This window comes from Brachionichthys hirsutus, chromosome 9 (assembly GCF_040956055.1).
Source record: "Brachionichthys hirsutus isolate HB-005 chromosome 9, CSIRO-AGI_Bhir_v1, whole genome shotgun sequence".
Taxonomy (NCBI): domain Eukaryota; kingdom Metazoa; phylum Chordata; class Actinopteri; order Lophiiformes; family Brachionichthyidae; genus Brachionichthys; species Brachionichthys hirsutus.
The window spans coordinates 12,447,909-12,471,826 of record NC_090905.1 but is presented as its reverse complement, the minus strand read 5'-3'; the positions used below and the strand labels follow the sequence as shown (position 1 = coordinate 12,471,826).

Sequence of the window (23,918 nt, the reverse complement as noted above, 5' to 3'; positions counted from 1 at the left end):
TGCCCACATGTTATCATATTGTTTCTGGATGCGCCGCAGCTTTCAAAGCAATCCTTCAATACGAGCTTTTTTTCCTGAGATGAATGATCCCAGTCATGGCCAGAGTGGCCTGCGTGGGTGTGGAAGCAGAGGAGAAGGAAATGAACACGAAATAAAAAGGCGTGGACGGTGGGAGCGCGCCAGAGTCGGAGGAGGGATGGCGTGCCGTGGGCGGTCATTTTAAAGGTGTGTCTGAATAGTTTCACGAGGACCGTTTGGTGATATAACACAGCAAAGAGGAGGCGATAAATTAGGAAATGGGGTTTGTGTGCAGCCGGGAGCCTGCGTTGATGATACGAAGCTGACACTGATGTACCTTCAGTAATGGGAGTTTACGTCAGAACTGCAGTAAAAGTGCAACAACTTCAGTTTGTCAGGAGCATTTAATACAAAGCATCACTCAGTCCAAGGTCGGGTTGTGTTGTTGTTGTTGTGTTGCTCTTTCTGCGTGTAATGCGTGAATGGATTCTTCTGGATTTTAGGTTTAAAGTTGTTGTTGGGGCTAAAATGACTACGACCCCAATAGACTGATGTTTCCTCATTTAGTTTGTGTTGTTCCGAGAGGAGTTAACGTTTCAGACCTCTTCTTCAGCCCCTGGGGGGGGGGGGGGGGTCCATTCAGCGCAGATGAAAGCATTCTTGCTGACCAATCGGATTACGGGGCCAGAGAGGCTGCGGCGGGAGGCGGTGGACTTCCTGAGTGTGTGGAGGAAATGTAACGCTTGTCTTGGTCAGTAATTATCCGCTCTGAAGCCATGTGCAGGGAGAGTGACTCCATTGTTACCTTTGTGTGTGTGTGTGTGTGTGTGTAGCCTTGTTTCCTGTTTGAATACCAACAATGAACTACTTAAAATATTTAATAAAATCACCCCATAACAGAGGAACGCTCGGAGCTGTACCTGACAGTGTCCTGCACAATGCATTTACAGCCGTTTTCGCTGTCTCCTCAGCCACCCAAATGGAGACTTCTACAATGGAGCTGCCCTCCCTGCTGTCCAACCGGTCATTGGAGGCGTGCGCGGCGGTGGACTCAACAGCTGAGAACACGCTGTTCGGGTGCTTCTACATCCTGGTCTTCTTTCTCGCCCTGAACGGCAACGGCCTGGCTCTCTGGATCTTCTCTCACCAGCGCGGCTCTTCTTCTCCGGCCAACGTCTTCCTGATTCACCTGGCTGTGGCTGACTTATCGTACGTGGCCATCCTCCCACTGAGGGCCACCTACCACCTCGCCGGGGGCCACTGGCCCTTCGGCGAGGTGCCCTGCAGAGTGGCGGGCTTCTTGTTTTACGTCAACATGTATGCCAGCCTGTACTTCCTTGCCTGTGTGGCGGGGGATCGCTATCTGGCCGTGGTTCACGCTGTGAGGTCGCTGAAAGTCCGCCGCACTCGCTACGCTCACATAATCAGCTTCTCTCTGTGGGCCCTGGTTACGGTGTCCATGGCGCCGCTGCTGGTCACCCACCAGACTGCAGAGGTGGACGGCACGACGGTGTGTCTGCAGCTGTACAGAGAGAAAGCCTCTCTCAATGCATTGATCTCGCTGGCTGTTGCCTTCACGCCGCCCTTCCTGGTCACGCTGTCGTGTTACCTGCTCATCATCCGCAGCCTGCACGGGGGCTCCAGGTTGGAGCCGGCCCTCAAGCTGAAAGCCCTGCGCACCATCGGCCTGGTCATGCTCATCTACGTCGTGTGTTTCTTGCCTTATCACGTGAGCAGGGCTACTTTCATCCTGGGCTACAGTCACCCCGGCGTCTCCTGTCAGACGCGCAGAGGCCTGAGCTTGGCCAATCGCATCACCTCCTCCCTCACCTGCCTGAACGGCTCCATGGACCCGCTGATCTATCTGTTTGGAGCGGAGAAGTTCCGCAGCACTCTGATGCGGATGTTTTGCAAAGACGGGGCTGGAGGGATCGGAGCAAGCAGTGGGGAGTTAAAGGGGACGCGCGAGAGCTCGATCACGGCCAGGTCTGAGTTTTGAAACGGGGAAACTTGGGATCGGGAGTCCTCTGGGATTTTTGCCTGGCTGGGCCCGACAGCATCGAACCCTTATATTGAATTCAAGGCCGGCTTTTGCTCCCTCGAAACCTGATTGGGTACCGTTAACTCTTCAAATACCGATACCTGGAGTTTGGGACCAGTTCTCTGTGGTATTCCTTTTTTGGTGTTTTTCTCTCTGTGCAGTAACAAAAACTTTTCTTTCCGTTATTCTGTTAATAAAACGCCTCCAAATTGGCCCTCGGAACCACTGGAAAGATACAACTGCACAATTTAGTCAACCTGGATAACTGGACTAAAATGATGACACTGATGTCGTATCAGAATCGTGTGGAACTAAACGGAGAATATCGATCGCTGCCAGCGGGAGCATTAATAGCAAAACCAGTCGGCCTGTCTGCTAATAGACGCTTGTAGACGTTGTAGACGCTTCACACTAATGAAGTTATAGAAGCTGACGTAACATTATGGTATATAACGTAAAACAAAATAATAATTACATGTGTTTATAATAACCAGATATATTTGTCAGTAACATTTATGTTTGAGTGGGAAACGGTCAACAGATGACAAACATCATTATCCAATACCGTCAAAAGGCCCGGCTGATTCTGGAACCAGAACCACGTCTGTCTTGAAAGCGCCGTTGTACATATTCACCACTATCATTAAGCTCCGCGTGGCTTTACTGCTCTGCAGTTGTTGTTTCGTCGATATGTATGTTATAATGCACAACTGCAACACAAAGTATGATTTCTACAGACGCTGTTCATAGTCAGGAATTAATCATAAATAATCTTTGGATGTTTAAGTTGTAAGTAATTTGTGATTGCCAGTACAAAGTCACTCTTAAAAAGAAATGTTAAGCCTGAATTATTTACCATCTTAATTATCGATGTATAATGAATCATGCTTAAACGTTAGTTGTTTTTGTATCAGAAACATTCACTTTTTTTATTGCTTTTATATAAAAAAAAAAATGATGCAACATTTCACTTGTGTTTTCAAAGCAAACGCATCCTTGAAGTTGATTCCAAAGTCACTGCAAGTCTTACTGTGTGAAAGTGTGAAGCTTGTTTCAAGTGCAGGACAGAAACCTCCAAGCCAGCAATGACTTGTCAAAGTGTACTTCCCTTTTTGCATCATGTGACCCACGTTGTGGTTTGTGAGCAGCTTTTTTTTTTTTTTTGCAAGACTTCCTGTCCATCACATGAGCGTGGCAAACATTCTAAACTTGGATTTCCTGAAAGTATACGCGATATTCTCTAAAACACTAGCTCTCCTGATTCATATTAGGCTGTAGGATAAAGTGTTAGCAGACAGACTCAAGCCAGGCCTGGGTTAAATATGACTGCCTTGCCACAGGGCATGTGGCAGAGATGATTTGTTGAGCAATGCAACGTTGAATCAAATTAATCTTCTTATGCTTACATTAATTCAAAAGCAAATATTTATCAGTAATGCAGAAGTCATTGAATGTTTCCCCACTTTTACAGGCTTTAAAGACATGCCTTTGTTATTTTATGGACAACACAGCTGTAAGGAAACTAAAGCAAGCGTGCTGTTTAATCACTGAAAATGTGAAAAAGACTCCTACTCAGCAATGGAAAGTTCTGTCATATCGCAGGCAAAAGCGAAGGCACCATGGTCCTCCTCTCTTGACTTCACAAATGAGGAACTTCAGAGCTGCAGCAGCTTCATTTTACAGTTTGCATGCGGCAGGGGATGAGCAAGAGAAATAAAGGTCATAATAGCGCACGCCACAAAAAAGATGGAAGTAGCCAGAAAGAAAAACTGAGTCCTCTCTGGTTGCGGTGGATTGTAGTTTGACAGCAGATGCAAAACGCTTGAATTCTTGTGAGAAACAGGATGCGAAGTTATCAACCTTGGTATCACGGTAATGTAACTCGATCCAGAGCCGAGGATCTCCTTTCCAAAGCGGCAAGAGATGGAAGCTTCCTTATCCGGGACAGTGAGTCCATACAAGGAGCATTTGCCCTTTGTGTTCTGTAAGTTGGCTTTTAATTCTTTCGATAATAGGATAGGCTTCAATAAGCATTGCTTCTGCCTATTCCTTTTTTGGTTGTAACGTATATTTAGTTTTGTTTAAGTTGTATTTATTATTATTTTTTGTCTTAATCTGACAACCAAAATAAAAAAATCATCATCATCATAATACCGATGCAAAGAGAACCCACCTTGACGTATAGAACGAGCTCTGTTTAAGACTGAACAAAGATGACATGGCTGTTTTTGGAATTTGGTGTGAGAAAACAGAATCAAAAACTTTTAATATGGTGTATTTAATATAACACAATTACAATTTACTCCACACACCACCATATTATAGTGTATTATATTACATGTTTGCAGCCTAGTTCCTCTTTATTTGCATAATGTGTTGCCACTACACAAGACGCTCTCCCTTCTGCAACTCGTATCACTATTCAGGGGACGGCCTTCATATAAAATGCCACTCAACCAGATGGGAAACATCATCGTGTATATTCCTTTACTCTGCGTACATTTACATGTATTTATTTCACACACACACAGGTACCAGAACTGTGTGCACACATACAGAATCCTGCCAAATGAGGATAAGAAGATCTCTGTGCAGGTGAGTTGACAGTTCAACCCAATCAGATTTATTTTTGATTAAATATGCATGTTGTGGCATTTAGTGGTGTTGCAGCACATGTCAGAGTGAAGGGTTGTTTCTTGATGACATTTTCTGGGTCACTTTCAAATTTTTCGTGAACATTGCAGTCAATGCAGCTTCAAATTTGTTTCTCAATATCTCGGTTGGTTATTGACCGAATTTGACGTAATCGTATAGGGTGGGGGCCTCTATCTCACCGCCGAATTTCATCTGGATCGCAGATATAATCGAGATTGTTTGATAATATGGGGGTATGCTTGCGTTTCGTCCTACTCAGCATTTAATATTAGAGACAGAGATTTATAACAAGCGTCGTCTTCGAGCTGAGTCGATTCCACATCGGAGCAGGTCTGGCCTTTACTAAGACACAATTAATGATATCAATGGGATTACTTCTTTGAATTTAGCAATAGCACAGTCAGACAGACATTTAGTAGCGGCAGTTCTGTTTGATGGTGTGTAGTCCATCAATTTGTGGTCAAATACAAAAGGGTTCAGTGGAAATACAATTAATTGATCAATATCATGTGCGAACCAGATCCAAGGTGTGATTAAAGCTGTGGGTTCGGCACGTTTTCTTTCTGGGAGAAGCTAATTGAGTCTAATAATGAGACGTCACAAAGTACAATGCAAAGCATCGGGCGCCGTGGTGCAGCGTTCTGTGGAGCGATACGCCATCGTTGGATGAGGCTGGGTTTGGCGGTTCGATTGGATTATGCATAGTGTAAAGTTTGGTGGGATCGTGATGTTGGGGTTGTTTCTTTAGGGGTTGGGCCTGGCCCCTTAGTTCCAGTGAAAGGAACACACAATGCTTCAGCACAACAAAACAGTTTGGACAATTTCATGCCCCCAACTTTGTAGGAACAGTTGGAAAACTGGCCCCTTCCTGTTCCAAAATGACCACACACACACACAAGTTCACAAATCAAGGTCCGAAAAGATATGGAGTAATGGTGTGAACTTTACTGGCCAGGACAGAGTCCTGACCTAAACCCAACAGATTACCTTTGGGTGAAAAAGGGCAGAGAGTGCAAGACAGGCCTTCTCGTCAGTGCCTGACCTCACAACTGCACTTCTGGAAGAATGGTCAAAACATCTAATAACCCAAATCCTATCTTTCAACATGCAGACAAGATCTAATGTAAATAGTGATGTTTGCTAGAAGAAGCCTCAGAACCTGAAAGCAGAATCAGACATTATATGGGAAGTAAAACATAAAGATTGTGTCACCTGCCTTACAAGCAAAAGAAAAAGGAAAGCATGAAGAAGTGTCTGCTCTGATGTGCTCTTCAGGCATCGGAAGGAGTTCCAATCAGGTTTTTCTCTTCACTGCCTGAGCTGGTGGAGGCATATTATAGTCCTAACATGGGCCTGGTCACGCATCTGCAGTACTCAGTGCAAAGAGAGGAGGATGCGGATGAAGAGCAAGGTCAAACAACTTCACTTAATTTGAAAATTAAGGTCAAATATTTTTAACTTCATCTAAATCCCAAATGTCATTGTTCTTCAGAATCCAATAATCTTCCACCACAGCTACCACCGAGGAACATTGCAGCCAACGATGTGAAAGACAGCGACTCCAAGTCTCCTGAACAGGCCTGCAAGCCCTTATCAGACACCTTCCTGAAAAGACTGCGGCACGCTGACTTATCAACGTATGGTCCCCTTTTGGTCAACCTAATGCAGCACAGGAGATTTTGAATGTCCTCAGACATGCACTCATGGATCAATCAATCTAATAATATATAGAGTACAGCGTGCACAACCAATAGTTACTATGACCCATTTACTCTTTTTTTTTGGTCTTTGTCTACCTTGACTTGGATCGTAGTGTTATTGTATGTGTAACATTCATTCCAGAATACCAGAAGAGCATCAAATGGCTATCCAGGAATACTTCAGGACCTCAATCTGCTTGGACGTTGAACAAGTTCAGAATGGTGGTGCCAACCTCCCAGGGCTGCAGAAGCTAACTATGGCAATTTGCAATAATCTATACAGGTATAATTACCAGTCAAAAAAAGATTTATCATATATTATTCAATATATTGGGATCATTTAACCCTGGTCTGACGTTTCCTCTCAAACAGTGAAGTTTCCCGAATCCTGCCCACCTTGGAGGTCTTCCACCAAACGCTGGACCAACAGATCTCTGCAGGGATTGGGAAACTCCCAAAACACGTTGGGTGATACTCTTGATACGTCGTTACTGGCAAAGCGGGTCCTTGCGTTAATGGGAAGTTCCTTTATTTTCAGCTGCCTGCCGATTCAGGTCAATGCGTGTCATTGAGGCTCGAGCGCCTGACTAAATTGCTCTACTCAATCGAAGATAAGGTAAAGTCCAGGCCCATGCCACTTGCTGACTCTGCATAATTATGGTTCCAGGCATACACGCGGCAAAGCCCCTCTTCTCTTCTCTCTTTTTTTTATAGGCTAAAAGTGCAATGTTCGACTCTGTTGGAAATCGTGGCTGTCAGAGAAAGTCTCTGATCCCAACAGTCGTATTCGAGGTGCTTCCATAAATCAGTTCTAGTCTTGCACTGCGACAGAATACGTCCGGAGAGTTGAGGTTTATTTGGACTTGTCTGCTCTTTCACTTCACTGCTCTTTCTCTTGACCCACAGGTCAAGCAAGAATCTTTAGGTATTTCCACTAAGATGTTCCTGAAAGTGGACGTTGAAAGTGGAAAGCTCTACTTCAAGAAATCAAAAGATGGACCCGATGAAAAATACTTTGCACATAACAAAAGTAAGGAATCGTGTTGTTCTGCATCATCAGGCTCGATAAAGAGTTTCATGCTGATGGGATTTTTCCTTTACTGTTTTTGACAATTATTGAATGAATTGAAAATAAACAATAAATAAAAAATATATATCTTTATTGTTGCTTGTATGCTAAACCAGGTGGAACATTAGCCTACGGATGCTAAAATTTTCATGTTGGCATAGGGACGTTGTACCCAAGAACACCTTCACAGAGTGCTAGCATCTATTCCTGTGATCCTTTTCAGTCTTACAGCTGGTGAAATCACAGAAATTCTTCAAACTTGTCATTGTCTTGGAGACAGAGAAAGAGAAGATTTTACGAAAAGAATTTGTGTTTGATAACACAAAGGTAAGTAAACGAGCTTCTGATTTCGCTTAAGATCCTTAAAGACTTTCCTGAAATGAAGTAATTTTCTGCAAATGTTTAATATTCATTTGTAAACCAGGGCGTCGCCACAGTGTCAAAACACTGAACCAACATGTAATGTGCTTGTGTTGAACCCCATCAATACAGTTTAAAGATTAAAACAATGGATCAGTACAATAAAGGCTTTGGTTCAGTGTCTAAATGCGCTTTTGTTCGTCTCCCCAGAAAAGGGAGGGCTTTTGTCAACTGCTTCAACAAATGAAGAACAAACACTCTGAAAAGCCCGAACCAGACATGATCACAGTGTTTATTGGCACCTGGAACATGGGTAACGATATGAACATCCTTCACGCTTCACGTGTGGATGCCCTTGAACTGCTGGTAGATGACGCTAAGACTCCTGACTTGCAGGAGGCGTTGGCCCTCCCCACAACATCAGCTCCTGGTTTCAGTGCAAGGGCCAAGGGAAGACGCGAGACGACACGGCCGACCACATCCCGCACGACCTTTATGTCATTGGGACTCAAGAGGATCCTCTGGGCGAGAGGGAATGGGCCGAAACGGTGAAAGGCGTCTTGAGGAACGTCACAAGAATCCACTTTAAACAAGTAAGTCATTGTGACAAAATGATGAAGGCAGCGCTGAACGCAGGAGCAGAAACGCGCCGCGTGATCTTCCGACACGCAGGTGGCCGTCCACACCCTGTGGAACATCCGGATCGTGGTTCTCGTCAAACCGGAACATGAAAACAGGATCTCCCATGTTTTTTCGAACTGTGTGAAGACGGGAATCGCCAACACGTTGGGTAAGCTGCCCCCCCTCCTCCTCTGTAAGGAATTTAATGAATGACCTGCTCTTCAGTTCGTTAAATAGTTACCGCATTTGTTTTGTAGGGAACAAGGGAGCAGTCGGAGTGTCCTTCATGTTCAACGGCACATCTTTTGGTTTTGTTAACAGTCACCTGACCTCTGGAAGTGAGAAGAAGCTCAGGTGAGCAACACTTTTTGTTTGTGTGTCGGTTTGGGAGCGCCACATGCGTTTGAGAAATAGCATGCAGTAGATTTAAATGCACGTTTAATATGACACAAGTGGCAGAACGATGGAATGCATGCATAAGCTCTTTTTGTTTAGGAAAGAGTAGAATATAAGTGCGGTTAACGATACGATGCCGCCATTCATTTTTGTATTGTTGTACTTTTATGACAATATTTTGTTGAGGAATCTCACAAGTCTCAAAATAGTCCTAATGATTATTTTTCTCGCGTATTTGCAGACGTAACCAAAACTACACCAACATCCTGCGATTCCTGAACCTCGGCGATAAGAAGCTCAATCCGTTTGACATCACACATCGCTTCACGCACCTGTTCTGGTTCGGCGATCTAAACTACCGTGTTGAATTCCCCTCCACGGTGAGTTCGGAAGAATGTAACACAATCAGTGCGTTGCATCATGCGCAGTTGAATTCCCTGACGTGGCAACTTAGTTTAGCTCCGTTCCTCCTCACAGGAAGCTGAATTCATCGTGTCAAAGATCAAACAGCAGCAGTACCACGAACTCCTCAGCAAAGACCAGCTCGGCCTGGAGAGGAGCGACGAAAAGGTCTTCCTGCATTTTGGTGCGCCTCATGGAGGGTCCATCCATTTTTAACTTTCTCTATCAACCGTGTTGTTTTTGATCAGCTTATATTAAAAATGATACGCTTTTATTTTGACTGTAGATGAAGAGGACATCACGTTTCCGCCCACATATCGCTTTGAAAGAGACACGCGAGAGAAGTATGCCTACACCAAGGCCAAAGCCACGGGGGTAAGCTAAAGAGGATGCGTTAGGCTTCATGGAAATGTGGTACGACTCCTTTACAGGCACAAAGATCAGTTTAACTAATTCCCTTTTAGATATGCTGCTCAGAACCTCATGAGTTTTATAAATATATGTGTATGCAGACTAAATACAATTTGCCATCATGGTGTGATCGAGTCCTGCGGAAGTCGTATCCTCTGGTTCATGTTGTCTGCCACGTCTACGGTGAGCACCCCCCCGAACATGTTAAATTATAATAACGAGAGTCTAGAAATCATTTTTGTAATTGCACGTTAATTTAACTGCTGGAGCTGGACTCCTAAGACAATTCAAATTATCAATTATTATCAAACATGTTGTGAATATTGATTGGGTTTGAGGCCAAGTGCTCAGGCAGACATATTGTTCAGCCTCGAAGTAAATATTTTGTTCAACAGAGAAACAAAAAGGAGAGACGCTAACACGAACCCTAAACCCAAATTCAGAAGGCTTTAATGGCATTTAAAGAGACAAACTCATTCAGGACAGTTTTCTAACCTGCAGGCTGCACCACTGACATCACGACAAGTGACCACTCACCAGTGTTTGCCTTATTTGAAGTTGGAGTAGCGTCACAGTTTGTCTCCAAGCAAGGTACGATCGCCATCTGCAAGCAGGTGACGCCACGCCACGCCACGCCACCTGCTGCACCAATGACACGCCTTCTCCTCCCAGGTCCAAACAGCACGACTCAAGGTGGCATACAGCTCATGAACTGCGTGGCCACCTTGTTGACAAAGTCCAAGACCAAGTTCTTCATTGAGTACCATTCCAGCTGCTTGGAGAGTATGTATCATCTGGATGATGGACCCGCCTCACACTGAACTCTATGGAACCTGCTTTTAAATGGGCGGGGCTGATCCAAACTAGTATTCTGCTAAACGTCTACAGAAAAAGTCAAGACTTCAGAGGGAGAAAATATGGAACACTCAGTTGGGTCCATTAAAGTTCACTTTGGCAACCAAGTTGAGGTACATTTAGGCTGTAGTTTTATTTTTGGACGACCTGTGTGGACAGAAATCCTCATTTTTCATCTTTGTCTATCCTTTCAAGCTCACCCCAATCATCTCTGACCCAGAGTACCTTTTGGACCAGCACATCCTCATCTGTGTGAAGTCGACAGACAGCGACGAGTCGTACGGTAATGACGTGCGTGCCAGCCTGAGGTAGCGACGGCTTGCGGAGTCGCTTAGCGGTCGTTGTCTTGTTCCCACAGGGGAGGGTTGTGTTGCGCTGCGAGCTGCCCAGTACTGCTACACGGAGTTTCAGATCACGCTAACGCACCACGGAGAGAAGACGGGCACTCTGACCGGCGGCATCCAGCTACACACCTGTGAAGGAACGCCCACTGAGAAGTTGTATGGTCAGTCTGGGAAATCAGCGCAGAGCTGACTTATCGAATTCATGCGGTTGATTCTTGCTGCATCAGTTCTCGTCTTGCTTTCAGATTTCATCAAAATTGAAAGGGATGACGCCGTCGCCTCTAAAGGCAAAAGCAGCGACACAAAGAAGTGAGATATGTTTCGCCCGTGGCTACTTCAAGGTGTCGCCGGCACGGCTTCTGGGTGTGACATTTCTTGCGTTGTTTTTTTTTTTTTGACAGGTCTTTGGTCATCCCGAAACACGATATTTCTAACCCCAGTTACATGGGCGTGTCCTTCCAGAGGGGCAATGTGATAGCTAATGGCTGGAGTTACAGTATGCCGCCAAAAACTCTTCCAGTGGCTGGACAGGGGAGCAAAGAATCCAAGAAGGGTGCTTATGAGGTCGGCGCACACAGTCCCACGGGGAAAGTTTCAAATCCTATGTAAGTGTGTGGGGAACACAAACGCCGAATCGCTGAGCAATAAAAGCCTCACTGACTGACCCGTTGCCTCCTAGAGATGAAACTCAAACGGGGTCGGAGATGTTTGACAACCCGTTGTACGGCTTAATGGAGAAGTCATCTGGTCATCGCAAGGACCAAGACCAGCAGCAGAGGGACGTCCTCGCACCGCCGGATCCCATCACTAAAGCAGCAGAGGGAGAATCCGACCGACCCCCGGTCCCCTGCCCGCGCAACCTCTCCTGCAACTTCTCGGACACCAAACCTCAGCCTCCAACCCCGACCGGCATTCATCCCTCAGTGCAGAAGAAACCAGCGGTGCCCTCCCGCCCGGAAGGGGCGACGGCGCTCAGCCGGCCTCCTCTACCCTCAAAGGGCTGGCTGGGCATGCCCGAGCCGCAGACCTCCAAGCCCAGAGACTACAGAGACAGCGCTGAGCTCCCCATCAAACACAGACCGACCGCCCGGCCTGCCCTCCCACAGCCTCACAGAGACGGTAAGGAAGAGTCTGCTTCTCTTCGCCATTAGAACAGAATTACCCTGACCCACTAAAAGATGATAACTCTGTTTCTTTCTTTAGCTCATCCTGAAGTTCCCAAGACGGGGCGCTCTGTGAAGTGAGACGCCCCACCTTTGGACCGAGTCATGCTTCCTGTTTCTGTTTTCAGTCTTAATGCTGAGCCAGGCTAACGCTTTCCTAGATGCCGCTTCATGTTTCATCTAGTAATTCTGATGAATGCCAAGACCATGTTTTTCAAAATGTGAACACATCCTGAAGCGAAGATTGGATTAGAAAAAGAACATTTGAAATCAAATTCTTCTTGAGAGCTTTACGCTTTTCAATCGCTGAAATATGTTTAGTACACAGTGTTATTATCATCGGCGTCAGTGCCACTCGTATCATGCACAGACGTCGACACGGTTGCCTTTGTACAATAGATTCTCAAATAAATGAAAATATCATCCTGATTGGACCTGGTCATTTTCAGTACTGTCTGACTCTAATCATTTACTTCCATCCTCCATTAAATACAGTAGACAGAGTAGACAGAGCGTCAGCTGTGCACAAACTCCCTGAGAATTCCTTGGACCACTGTGAGCAACGTGAATACACCTGTCCAAAACCTCAGGGTTCAAGGTCGGAGAGGTCCTTGTCTAGAGGGATGTTGGTCTTTCCTCTTTAGACATGGAAACTGACGAGCCCAGCAGCGCTTTAAGGTCCTGAATTTATTTTTATGGCGCTTCTGAAAAGACAGAGATGTCATATTTGATTGAATCTCCAAAGGTCTTGTTGTGGGTTCAGGTGGCTCACTGCGCCCCCTAGTAGAATTTAAATAAACAGAATTTATTACATACTGTTTCTTGAGTTAAATGTTTTGTAACTAAAAAGGCAATTATCTGCATCATAATGCAATAGTAGGTAGCACTCTTGTCCTATGGTAAGGAAGTTCTGTGCTGAAGTCCATCTGAGGTATTGGGAGTTTTTTGTGTGGCGATTGCATGCGTCCTCCATTACTGCATGGGTTGCCTCCGGGTTATTCACATTCAAAATGATTTAAAATGCAAGCCTTTTTTGCTTTGGGTGAATTATGAAAAAAACAGCATGATTGTACTTACTATTTTCCTAAAAATCAAAGCGGAAAAAACAACAAATTACTCCATACAGCTTGTATGATGTAATCAAAGAAGCTCAAGTTCTAATATGTTATTATCCTGTCAAAGTTATGATTTTAACAAGAATAAATCATCACAGTTATGATTAAGTCTACAGTAAAGAGTTTTTAAAAATGGATGCCAATAATGTCTTTTCAATGCCAATTGGGACCTCTAACAATTCAGATTTAAGGAGTCATTTAATTATTCTTATTTTCAGAAATATAAAATAAATCAGTGTCGTCGTGCCCGCATTTAGCGTACATCTGGTTCCCCCATGTGGAGATCGTTAGCAATTGCACCCTGGTTTGGCGTCGCAGCAATATTACGCATCTAAACGACGTCATCAAGACGCGACTGCAAAAATAAAAAGCAACCGCAATCATGGTAAGAAATGGTTACAATTAATTTCCTTCCCATTGGAAGTCAACGCTCTAATCTCATGGTTCGTGGTGGGGTCGTCGGTTCACGCTATCATTTACTCCGCGGCTTAGTTTGCTCATTTACGTCATGTTCGATGTTTAGCGTGCTGCTAACGTTAGCTTATCGCGCTTCTTTTCAGCTTTTCTACTCGTTTTTCAAGTCTCTGGTGGGGAAGGATGTGGTGGTCGAGCTCAAAAACGACCTGAGGTATGTTCGGGCGACTGGGTCTTGTAAATTCGTATCATATTATGTTTTTAGTCATAGTTGCTACGATAATCGTCGCTATTGTGGCTCAATGCGTGCAGCAGTTCGATTATGCTTGCATCGTTCCAATCAAACGTGTGCATTCAATACAACAGTATCTATCTATCGAGTCACAAAATGATTCACCCCCCCCCCCCCCCCCTTAAATAGCATTTCTAATGCATTGCATTTCAAATGAGCTAAAACTGCAACATCTCTATCAAATCCTAAACTGGATCATATTGGCCATTTAATCTGAAGGATCCTTCAAAGAGCCCCGAGGCATGGTCTCAGGACATCTAGAGACTGAAGGTAGCCCGACTTGAATCTCATAGATTTGAGGAAGGTGACTGGAGTGGGTAATATTCCACAAATGGGGGTGTTTGTCTGTGAGGAATGGTCTAAGATTCCTTTGGAACTCTGCTGTCTGGAGTGCAAACTACGTCTCTACAAAATATTAGTCGCTTCTCGTTACGGGCTGAATCATTTAAAGACTGCAGTAGTTATTAAAAGCGCTGCTAATATCTGTTGTATTGTTTGAAATAGTAATATGTACCTGATTTGTCTCTGTCCACAACCACCTACACTATGTTTTATCTCATTACAGCATCTGTGGAACTCTTCATTCTGTCGACCAGGTGAGAAATAATTTTATTTTCTTTCATTTGAAAAAGGCCATTCAGCTCCTGCGCTCTTTCCAACCGCTCAGTCATGACTTTTAACGTGACCTTTCTTTGCTGTTTTGTTTCAGTACCTGAACATTAAGCTCACAGACATCAGTGTCACCGATCCAGAGAAATATCCACACATGGTGGGTTTAACTATCTACTGTCCTATTTGAGATTCCTGGATGTCCTATGAGCTCAGAAGCTAGCTCTAAACACAGACCATATCTACATGGTCTCTGTGTGTGTTATGATTCCCGGCTCCACGAAAGCATCCATCCATGTTTTACAGCTCATACAGAGCATTTAGTATTTACTTTTCTTCCTTCATCACATTTGTGTTTGTAGCAAAGGCATTAATAATTAATTAAATTACATTTCAGAATAGTTGTTGTTGTTGTTGTTGTTTTTGCCACGCCTCAGCAATGAGAGCATAAACCGTGACTGTTTGTTGAATTCAATGACGTTTTCTCTGCCTCACTTCAAGCGTCTGAAAGGCTTTGAATGTTTCTCTTTAAAACAAGCAGTGTCTGGTTTCATTTTCTTCAGCTCTCGGTGAAGAACTGCTTCATCCGTGGATCGGTGGTTCGCTATGTTCAGCTACCAGCGGATGAAGTGGACACTCAGCTGCTTCAAGACGCTGCCAGAAAAGAAGCCATTCAGCAGAAGCAGTGATGGGCCTCCAGGTGGGGCCTCCAGGTGGGGCCTATTCTGGGGTGGGGAAGGTGGATAATGAGTAGTTTGAGTTCTTCATTTGTTTTAAGATTCCACGGTTTGTTTTGCTCTTGTAATTAAGCAGTTTGTCATTTACCTCTGCTTTGACAGATAATTTTATTCCATTCCTGATATTTTTGATCAATAATTTGCATCATGGCGAATATTGGAATCGTTCTTCACCTCAGGCTGTGAAAGGGGCTAATTTCGAGCCTTAAAAAAAATCTGTCATTTTTTTGTTATACAAGCATTTTTTTATGCTACTTCAAAATAAAGTTATTTATATTTTGATCGTGATGTTGGCATTCATGCTTTAATGTGGTTTTCGTGTTGCACTTGCTGACTTTCTACATGTTAATGCAGAAAGACATGATCATACCATGACTGGATGGCAGTAAAAGCAGATTACATGCATCATAAAACACTCTTTACTGTGCTGCAGAAGTTTAAACCGTAGTTTATCTGCAAAGCAGCGTGAACAGTTTCCGTTCTTCTGTATAGTCCCTCTCATTAGCAAACTGGATTTTCATGATGAGGCCTTGAACTGCTCAATGAATCTACAGCACTTGAGAGAAAAGTCAATACAATACTGTCAGAGGATGCTGCATTACAACAGAAAATGCCATCAAAGAAACAAGAAAATCTGGTGGAGCTGATGGGCGGGGGGTGAACAGGCCTCACCTGCCATGAGCAGTAAAAGAAAATCACATGATAAAACAAATATTATTTATTGTACAATTTGATCTCTAAATTTCTTTAAATGTTGAATAAAATAAAGTTGCGGTTTAGTAATTAAAATCACTGAATTTGCGTATTTCCGGTTCAAATACAAGCGGAAGATGCGGCGCTGCCGCACCTCAGATTGGGCGATCACACGCACGCTATTGAGCGTGTGCTGTTAGCGTGTGAGTCGCTGTCTCTCTGTACGTCACCAATATGATGTTTGTAGACACTTTTATTCCATGTTCTTATTTGTTATAGTCTTAGTAATGCATTTTTATAACGTATTTAGTCTTAATGGTTTGACATAAAACCGCAGTGAAACATCAAGTTGAGGCAGACAGTACCTCTTCCTCAAGACGGAGGCGAGCCGGTGTTGATCTATTCTAGCCATGAAATACGCGAGTTACAAAGAAGAAGTGATACGAGGAAGTATGGGCCTGATTTACAAGTAAAGGTAAGACCATACATGCACACTGCTGTACGGTACATTATATCTGTATAGTAGCCTGTGTTACGCCCCGTTACCGGGGAAAATAGAGTGAGAATCGCGTGAATGAAAACTACGACACATTTACTTTCATTCCATGTATTCGTCAAACTGACCGCGCACTCGATCACTGTGCGGTACATACATCGCAGATTCGCCACAGAAATTAAAGACACAGCATCGCAGATTCGACACAGAAATTAAAGACACAGCATCACAGATTCGACACAGAAATTAAAGGACAAAATCAGGGCTTGAAACATAACTTCTGCAATGGTATAATTATAACTGATAAATAAAGGTTGATAAGAAAAATAATTGAACACTCCTTATCCTATGTAACGTGAACAAGCATGAACCATATTTTAATCCATCATAACCATGACATACTCCCCTTCAACACAGATGTCGTCCCCGACATCACAACCAAGTGAGTAACCAATGAAAGCACGTAATGACCACAGAACGCCACGAAATCAATCACACAACAACCCCTATACCGTCACTCAACTTATTTAAAGTTCAGGAGTGTGTGTGCGTGTCACATGTGTAGCGGCGATCTGCCCGTCCGGGGACGGGCACGACATCTGTGTTGAAGGGGAGTATGTCATGGTTATGATGGATTAAAATATGGTTCATGCTTGTTCACGTTACATAGGATAAGGAGTGTTCAATTATTTTTCTTATCAACCTTTATTTATCAGTTATAATTATACCATTGCAGAAGTTATGTTTCAAGCCCTGATTTTGTCCTTTAATTTCTGTGTCGAATCTGTGATGCTGTGTCTTTAATTTCTGTGTCGAATCTGTGATGCTGTGTCTTTAATTTCTGTGTCGAATCTGTGATGCTGTGTCTTTAATTTCTGTGGCGAATCTGCGATGTATGTACCGCACAGTGATCGAGTGCGCGGTCAGTTTGACGAATACATGGAATGAAAGTGAATGTGTCGGAGTTTTCATTCACGCGATTCTCACTCTATTTTCCCCGGTAACGGGGCGTAACACCTGTACAGTCCACAACAAAGTACTATATGCAGTGTATATACTTCAGTGCATTAATGTGGTGTTTCAATGGCAAATTAAGAACAGAGTTCAGAGCAAAGGGGCTCTCAGCTGCTATGAATGTAACATTGTTGCTGGGTTAAGCATGTATGTGTGTAAAGAGAGCCGGTATGAGATATGAACATAACCTCCTGACAGTCAGTCAGTGCCTCACCCGCCACAAACCTCCCCACACGTCACTACATGATAGGTTCTGCTAGTGTTGATGCTGTGATCAAAGGACAGGTCATTTAATTGTGACCACATTTGATTTTGATCTGTAGAAACTGTGACTTCAGTTTTATGTTTGTTATATCCTGCAGTTCTGACCGCAGCCATCCAATAATATTCATTTCACATCAAATGTGTGTCCCTGAATGTTCAGCATCAAGTCTTTAATATGACAAACTCACACTGGGCTTAATACATAGAAATCCAATACGTTTATTTTACATTCATACATCTAAACATTGTAGAATAATAATTGTAATGCAGTTTAAAAAAAATCCAGACCCAAAAACAAGTCCTGGCGATATACAACGATGATGCTTTAGGTTTGGTGACGAACATTACAAAATATATACACACAGACCCTCACTCACACAATCACACAGGGACGGAGGACAAGTTGTGTCCTCGAGTTGTACCTTAATACAGCTGGGCTGAATGGAGAAGAGTTCAGTCAGCAAAGAGAAAGGCACATTGAATACACAGTGTATGTACAACCGAAAACACGTACACAACTTTACTACAGGATCTCTAGAACAATGACCAGAACTGTAAACCTTCACTTATGGAAATCAAAAGAGAGAGAGAGAGAGAGAAAAACAAAAACAAAATCCACATCTATACAAATACATTTTGAAGCAAAATATTTTCTTGGGTATAACCAAGCAGTACTTCTGAACTGAGTTTCAACACGTCGATTGGCTCCGCCAGCAGAGAGCAATCCCACAGATATAATTACACAACGTGTCACAATATTTATGCAGTTGCCCCCCCGTCAGCGTTCACCGAGCAACTCATGCAGATCCCCGTCAGACGGCAGTCGCCTGACACGCTTTACATGAGAACCAATTACCGTGCCCCCCCCCCCCCCCCCCTTCACGAGTATGGCCACTTGAAGTGGTGCAACATGTACGCACATCTACGTAAAAATGTAAAGACAAATCTGTACAGCCTTAAAATATATGTACCACCCGTCGATCAAAATGTTCAATACCTTCAGAAAATTAAGTCTCTGATATAAAATATTATATTTTCAAAAAAAACTGATTGTTTACATTCTATCCTTCTCACAAAATAAAGCTTTATATACGTACCGTCAAAGCTTAGAAATGCTTTCAGCATCCTTCCATTTATATAGAAACACCAAAGTGACGACGACGCCGTACGTTCACATGTAGTGGAAACCCGTTTCGAGTGGCATACACAGCCAAGTTGTTTAAATGAACACAGTGTGGCACTACAATTTCGGATGATTGTACAAGTCGGGGGTCTTCAAAATGCCAAGGTCAAGATTGCCTCCTTTTTAAAACCGCTCCCTTCCTCCAGCCTAGCATGCTTTCGTCAGGTCAGTGGGCATGTCTGCCGCCGACATGCGGTACTGGATCTTCGTGTTGGTGATGGCGCCGTGCTTCTGCCGCAGATGCAACCGCAGCTGACTCTTGTGGCGGAAGTGCAAGTTGCATTTCTCGCACTGAAAGGGAAACGTAGCGCGTTATTTCCAGGCGCCTTTACAGCCTGCATTGTACATCTCACATCCGATCCCGAGGGAGGCTTTAACGCAGCCGAGACCTACGTGGTAGGGCTTTTCTCCCGTGTGGATGCGCAGGTGACTCTTCAGCGTCTGCAGGTGACGGAAGCGCGTTCCGCAGATCTCGCATGGGTATGGCTTCTCACCCGTGTGGATCAACACGTGAGCCCGGAGATGAGCAACCTGAACATGAGCAAAATGTCAATATTATTCACCTCCATTCACCTCGGTAAATGCCACGCCCACCCTGAGTGTCATCAGTGTATCCGTGCTACTAGCGCAGTGGGTGAAAACGTGGTGCAGGTTTTCACCTAGGTGTGCCACCTACCTGTACAAAGCGAGCGCCGCACGTCTCGCATTTGTATGGCTTCTCTCCTGAGTGGATGCGAGTGTGAGTCTTGAGGTTAGCTGGTCTGTTAAACTGAGCACCACAGATATTACAGCGATACGGCTTCTCCCCTGGAAAGACAGAGTGAAAAACATTCCAATCCGTGCAGCAAAGGTTTCGTGCGCTTTCCAGCCGGCGGAGGCGACGCCGTCAGGTCCTACCTGTGTGAACGGTCTTGTGGCTGGCGAGGTTGCCCTTGTAGCGGAACGCGGCCTGGCAGCGGTCACACTTGTATGGCTTGTCGCTGTGCACTTGAAGCGTGTGTTGCTTCAGGGCTTCCTCTTCAGCGAACTTGGAGTCGCACTCATTACAGAAGAACGTGCCGTTTTCTGTGCGGGAGAAGTTACGGTTAACTTTCAACCACAAGTCCCCCCAAAAAAAAAACAATACAAAATCTTTGATTTGTTTTTGCCGGTGACGTTTAGTGCCGTTAGATACTCACCGCAACTGGAGTCTGAGTACTCTGAGTGCAGCTCCGCCATGTCCTCCGCTAGACGGGACCTGGGCGTGTTGGGACAGATGCCCGAATGCTGCTGGGACAGCGTGCCGCAGGAGGAACAGTTCAGACGGCTGGGGTAGTGCGGAGGGTGGCCTTCGCTGTTCCTCAGAGACCCCTCCAGCGCACTACAGGCAGAAACAAAAAAAATATTTCAAATGAAACGTAACTCCAAAATCAATTTCCTAAAATTATCCTGAAGAAAATACAAGAATCCACAAGAAGAAGAGGGATTTTGGGGGGAAATGTTTGGACCGCACTAAAAACAAACAAACACAAAACTCCCAAATCCTCCTCCATCTTATAAAAACGAACCATTTTCATGCGGCTGTGAAGCAACCGATGCAGGTAAGCACCCGCGTGAGCCTCACCTGTTAATTATGTTGTTCAGGCGGCTCGCCTGAGGCGCCGGCAGATCCTCGCTGTGATCGCTGCTCTTGCTCGTGGCGTGTGAGTCGAGGTTCTCGGAGTCGCTGGGGTGGAGGTAGGGTTGCAGGCCGAGGCGCTGAGGCGAACGAAAGCCGGGATCCTCGTCCTCCTTCGCGCTCTGATTCAACACAATGAACTTGTACTTCTTCCAGTTGCGCGCTTTGGGGTCCTGCGTACCTTGCGGGACCTGCGCCCCGGCGGCTTGGGACAGGCCGGCGTTCTTGCTGCTGCTGGACTCCGTCGGCGAGTTGGGCTGGCAGTCGGATTTGAGGGGGCTCTGAGGGCTGCTCATGAGGCTCTTCCGTCCAGCAGAGGAGATTCCGAGGGGGTAGTGCTGATGGATCAGGTCTTCCTCTGCCTGAGGAGCGTGATCTTTGCCTGAGTCTTTCTGGTGCTCCGGGGTCAACGCGGGGAACACGCGCTTCCTCGTGCCAAGAGCCATTGACTGGCTGACCCCCTCGTGGGTTTCCCTCCTCGCCTCCTCGTCTCTCCCTACCTCTCTGGAAGCGTAGGTGGTGGAGTGAATAATACTGGAGGAGCTGCTTCCCACCGCCCTGGCGTACTCTGCTCTGCTGATGTTGGCGGCGTCGTGCGGCGAGCAATGCTTGTGGTGGATACCGCTCTTAGAGAGGTCCGCAAAAGCGTTTTTGGTATCGGTCAGCTTGCACAGAGGGAAAGGGAATCCTGGCATGGGAAACTGCCCGTAGAGATGGTAGTTGCTGGGGGTGCTTACCCCAGCGAACATGTTCGAGCCGTAGGGTCTCCCATCCCTGAATGGAGCCACGCGGCCGTGCAAACTGTCCACGACATCGTGGGGGCGGAACACGTGGACATCCTGAGGTAAAACCAGGGGACTGACCAAGAACTCGTCTCTGGCCAGCTTGAGCGACGGGTCACTGCAGAGAGAAACGAGACGGTGAAGGACAAGACGAGGCAACGACCCGACTGATCCGCAACACGCCCCCCCCCGCGCTGCCAACCTGGACTTGATGAACCTGTGGCACGTGTCCACCACATGGTCCATCTGCAGATAGATGGCCGTGTTCATGATCGCCATGATCAGACTGTCTTTCAGCGTGAGACGGGAGGTGTACATGAACTCCAGCAGGATGGCGAAGCCTTCTGGGTCAACCTTTGGGTCCAGGCTGATGGCGTTGAGGTTGCACTTGTGGGAGTCGGTAAAGATGGTGTAAAACAGCCCACTGCAGCCACAGAACAGGATGCAGACAGAGCATGCAAGGATCAGGAAAGCCGTCTTCACGGTGCGACAGAAATCTGGCTCGAGCACGAGCGACCGGCACCCACCTGCAAGCCATGAGGACGGTCTTGTGTGCACGGAACTGCTGCCTGTTAACCAAGATGGTGACGTCCGTGAGAACGTCTCTGCTACGCAAGCGGTTCAGGTTGAGCAGGACGTCGCTGGCGTGGCGTGTGAATTGGATGCAGCTGTCCGCTGCGACGGCCATTTTATCGAGTTCTGCAAAGGGAAGGAAATAAAGGGTTAATTTAACAGAAACAGGCACATCGGCAGGTTGTTTTTTTTTACACTTGAACTTACACATGATCCTCTCATCACGAACGCGGCATCTACAGCGATTCCTCCAGGAGGGGGCGCCATTTATTAAACAAACACCGTCTAGACGCATTTCTCCATTTACATTATTATTTTTGTTTTTGTTTTCCCTTTCTCTTCCTCTGTCTGACAGCCACATGATACGTATTACAATAATTATCAATGAAATCATTTTTTTCCGGAAGTACAAATTAGTTATTGACCGATTTAAATAAAATCCCGCATTTATTTGCGTAGTAAACACAATTGGATGTACCGAGCATTATTTAAAATGCATTCCTACTGGTCGCATCTGAAAAGGAAAGTCTAGTCTGCGGGCTTTCTCTCACTTTCACTGAGAGCTGCTGATAGAATAACGGGGCGAGCACTTTGAGCGAGCTAATGACGGGAAACTTTGTGTTTTTTTTTTGGGGGGGGGGGGGGCTCATAAAAAGTCAAATCAGAATTTTAATTTCAACCGCAAAAACCTGCCACGGGCGAGTCTTCAAAACAACAGCTTGAACAAGTCTTCCGAGTTTGCTGTGATAAAACTTGTCACAGCGTGTTGTTGGGCTCTCTCTCTCTCTCTCTCCCTCTCTCTCTCTCTCAACCTCCAATAAATAAAAATAAACACAATATAGTCAATTACTTGAGGAAAACCTAATAATGAAGTACTTTAAAACCCGCAGTCAGACGAATGACAAAATTCACGCAACGTAACCCACGGAGTCTGTGACAGGACACGTCCGAAAATGGAATCAGGCCAAAACGCAGCCTAACTAGTTCCGTAATAACAATAACAACCAACATATTTACAAATTATGAACACAACTACACAAAGAACGCTGTAACGACGCCTCGTAAGTATTTAGTCAATTTATTTGTATTTTAAGTGATACTTTTTACAGGTCCTGAACATCAATGCAGCTTAAATTGCAAACTCCGTGGACAGAAAAGACACAGTTCTCGTGGAACCCGAAGCCTCGACTGAAAGGGCATTACAGGACGAGCGTGTCACGCTGCACGGCCACAGTGGGAACACAACAGGCGCGTCAGATACACGCACCGACGCAAACGTTTCCGCTAACACGCTGCAGCGACGGGAGTCTGCGGAACCTGAAGCTGCCGCGCTGCCCGCAAAGTTCGCGCCGCACCGCGCCGCGCCGCGCGTCGACACATCGACGCGACAGAACCGCGTCAACGCAGTTAACTCGGCCGAAGCGATAACTACGCGGGCTCTGCGCGGGCTCTGCGCAGCGCTGACAGCCCGTTACACTGCGTCCGAGCGTTACTACGGGTTTACGACGTGAGCGCGTCAGAGCGCTACGCGGGGGGAAGGCTGCCGTCTCTGCGGGAAACGCTCCTCCAGCGCAGCGCCGCGCCGCGCAGCGCGGAGCCACGCGAACTGTCAAAGACCGCGCCGCGCCGCGCCGCACCGCACCGCACCGCGCCGCCTGTCACTGCCGGAGCGACTTCAGAGTCGCAAGCACCGCCGGGCAGCCTCAAGACACACAAATCAGCGCAACATTTCAAATAGTTCTGTGTGAACTTCAATCGCCTCAGAACAAACAAATTAGAGCGAAAAGGGAAATTATAAAAATCACCTGGTAGCGCGTTCCTAGAAACTTCTTGCATCACCACTTCTAAGAACCCCAGTTCTAAGAATCAGACGAGCTCAATTCTCGGAATTTGAGCCCAGGACCGTACCACTTTATCGCTGCGGGGGAGAGACGTTTTTTTCACGCGTGACGAGGACGAGAGATTTTTAAATGGGTTATTCCAAAGCGCGGAAGCCACCGCGGTTCTCGTAGAACGTAAAGTAAAACACGACTGTTTAAATTAGCGCAATAAGA

General features: G+C 45.6%; 4 protein-coding genes across 4 annotated transcripts; 3 read left to right on the top strand and 1 right to left on the bottom strand.

The window, feature by feature from the left end:
- The first annotated feature begins 997 nt into the window (after window positions 1-997).
- Window positions 998-2,017, top strand: gpr17 (G protein-coupled receptor 17). The gene has a single exon (XM_068743874.1). It carries the CDS (start codon window positions 998-1,000, stop codon window positions 2,015-2,017), a length of 1,020 nt encoding a protein of 339 aa, XP_068599975.1.
- Window positions 2,018-3,903: 1,886 nt separating this feature from the next.
- inpp5d (inositol polyphosphate-5-phosphatase D) lies at window positions 3,904-12,423 on the top strand. Its single transcript, XM_068743112.1, has 27 exons — window positions 3,904-4,043; window positions 4,591-4,654; window positions 5,990-6,125; window positions 6,207-6,351; window positions 6,557-6,697; window positions 6,787-6,877; window positions 6,953-7,030; window positions 7,129-7,206; window positions 7,321-7,444; window positions 7,707-7,810; window positions 8,054-8,156; window positions 8,240-8,436; window positions 8,516-8,633; window positions 8,722-8,818; window positions 9,102-9,240; window positions 9,338-9,446; window positions 9,549-9,637; window positions 9,775-9,856; window positions 10,175-10,264; window positions 10,346-10,456; window positions 10,562-10,641; window positions 10,724-10,811; window positions 10,887-11,033; window positions 11,118-11,181; window positions 11,274-11,477; window positions 11,552-11,991; window positions 12,076-12,423. The coding sequence occupies exons 1-27, from the start codon at window positions 3,904-3,906 to the stop codon at window positions 12,114-12,116; spliced, it is 3,300 nt and encodes a 1,099-aa protein (XP_068599213.1). The 3' UTR covers window positions 12,117-12,423.
- A 1,049-nt stretch (window positions 12,424-13,472) lies between these two features.
- smx5 lies at window positions 13,473-15,465 on the top strand. Its single transcript, XM_068743743.1, has 5 exons — window positions 13,473-13,535; window positions 13,711-13,778; window positions 14,422-14,452; window positions 14,566-14,625; window positions 15,029-15,465. Exons 1-5 carry the CDS (start codon window positions 13,533-13,535, stop codon window positions 15,152-15,154), a joined length of 288 nt encoding a protein of 95 aa, XP_068599844.1. The 5' UTR covers window positions 13,473-13,532; the 3' UTR covers window positions 15,155-15,465.
- A 3,104-nt stretch (window positions 15,466-18,569) lies between these two features.
- On the bottom strand, window positions 18,570-23,700 carry bcl6aa (BCL6A transcription repressor a). Its single transcript, XM_068743386.1, has 9 exons — window positions 23,670-23,700; window positions 21,819-21,990; window positions 21,494-21,715; window positions 20,456-21,409; window positions 20,031-20,212; window positions 19,750-19,917; window positions 19,529-19,659; window positions 19,246-19,383; window positions 18,570-19,143 (listed from the first exon to the last, which is right to left on the bottom strand). Exons 1-9 carry the CDS (start codon window positions 23,698-23,700, stop codon window positions 19,000-19,002), a joined length of 2,142 nt encoding a protein of 713 aa, XP_068599487.1. The 3' UTR covers window positions 18,570-18,999.
- Window positions 23,701-23,918: the final 218 nt, after the last annotated feature.

Coding starts and splice junctions, on each gene's coding strand:
- gpr17 (XM_068743874.1), top strand. CDS start 998: ATGGAGACTTCTACAATGGAGCTGCCCTCCCTGCTGTCCAACCGGTCA.
- inpp5d (XM_068743112.1), top strand. CDS start 3,904: ATGCGAAGTTATCAACCTTGGTATCACGGTAATGTAACTCGATCCAGA. Junction 6,352..6,556: donor CGGCACGCTGACTTATCAAC/GTATGGTCCCCT, acceptor CATTCATTCCAG/AATACCAGAAGAGCATCAAA. Junction 8,819..9,101: donor GGAAGTGAGAAGAAGCTCAG/GTGAGCAACACT, acceptor GCGTATTTGCAG/ACGTAACCAAAACTACACCA.
- smx5 (XM_068743743.1), top strand. Junction 13,779..14,421: donor GAGCTCAAAAACGACCTGAG/GTATGTTCGGGC, acceptor ATCTCATTACAG/CATCTGTGGAACTCTTCATT. Junction 14,626..15,028: donor CAGAGAAATATCCACACATG/GTGGGTTTAACT, acceptor CATTTTCTTCAG/CTCTCGGTGAAGAACTGCTT.
- bcl6aa (XM_068743386.1), bottom strand. CDS start 23,700: ATGCAAGAAGTTTCTAGGAACGCGCTACCAG. Junction 21,991..23,669: donor TTCTAGGAACGCGCTACCAG/GTGATTTTTATA, acceptor TTCCCTTTGCAG/AACTCGATAAAATGGCCGTC. Junction 21,716..21,818: donor ACCGTCCTCATGGCTTGCAG/GTGGGTGCCGGT, acceptor CTGTGGCTGCAG/TGGGCTGTTTTACACCATCT.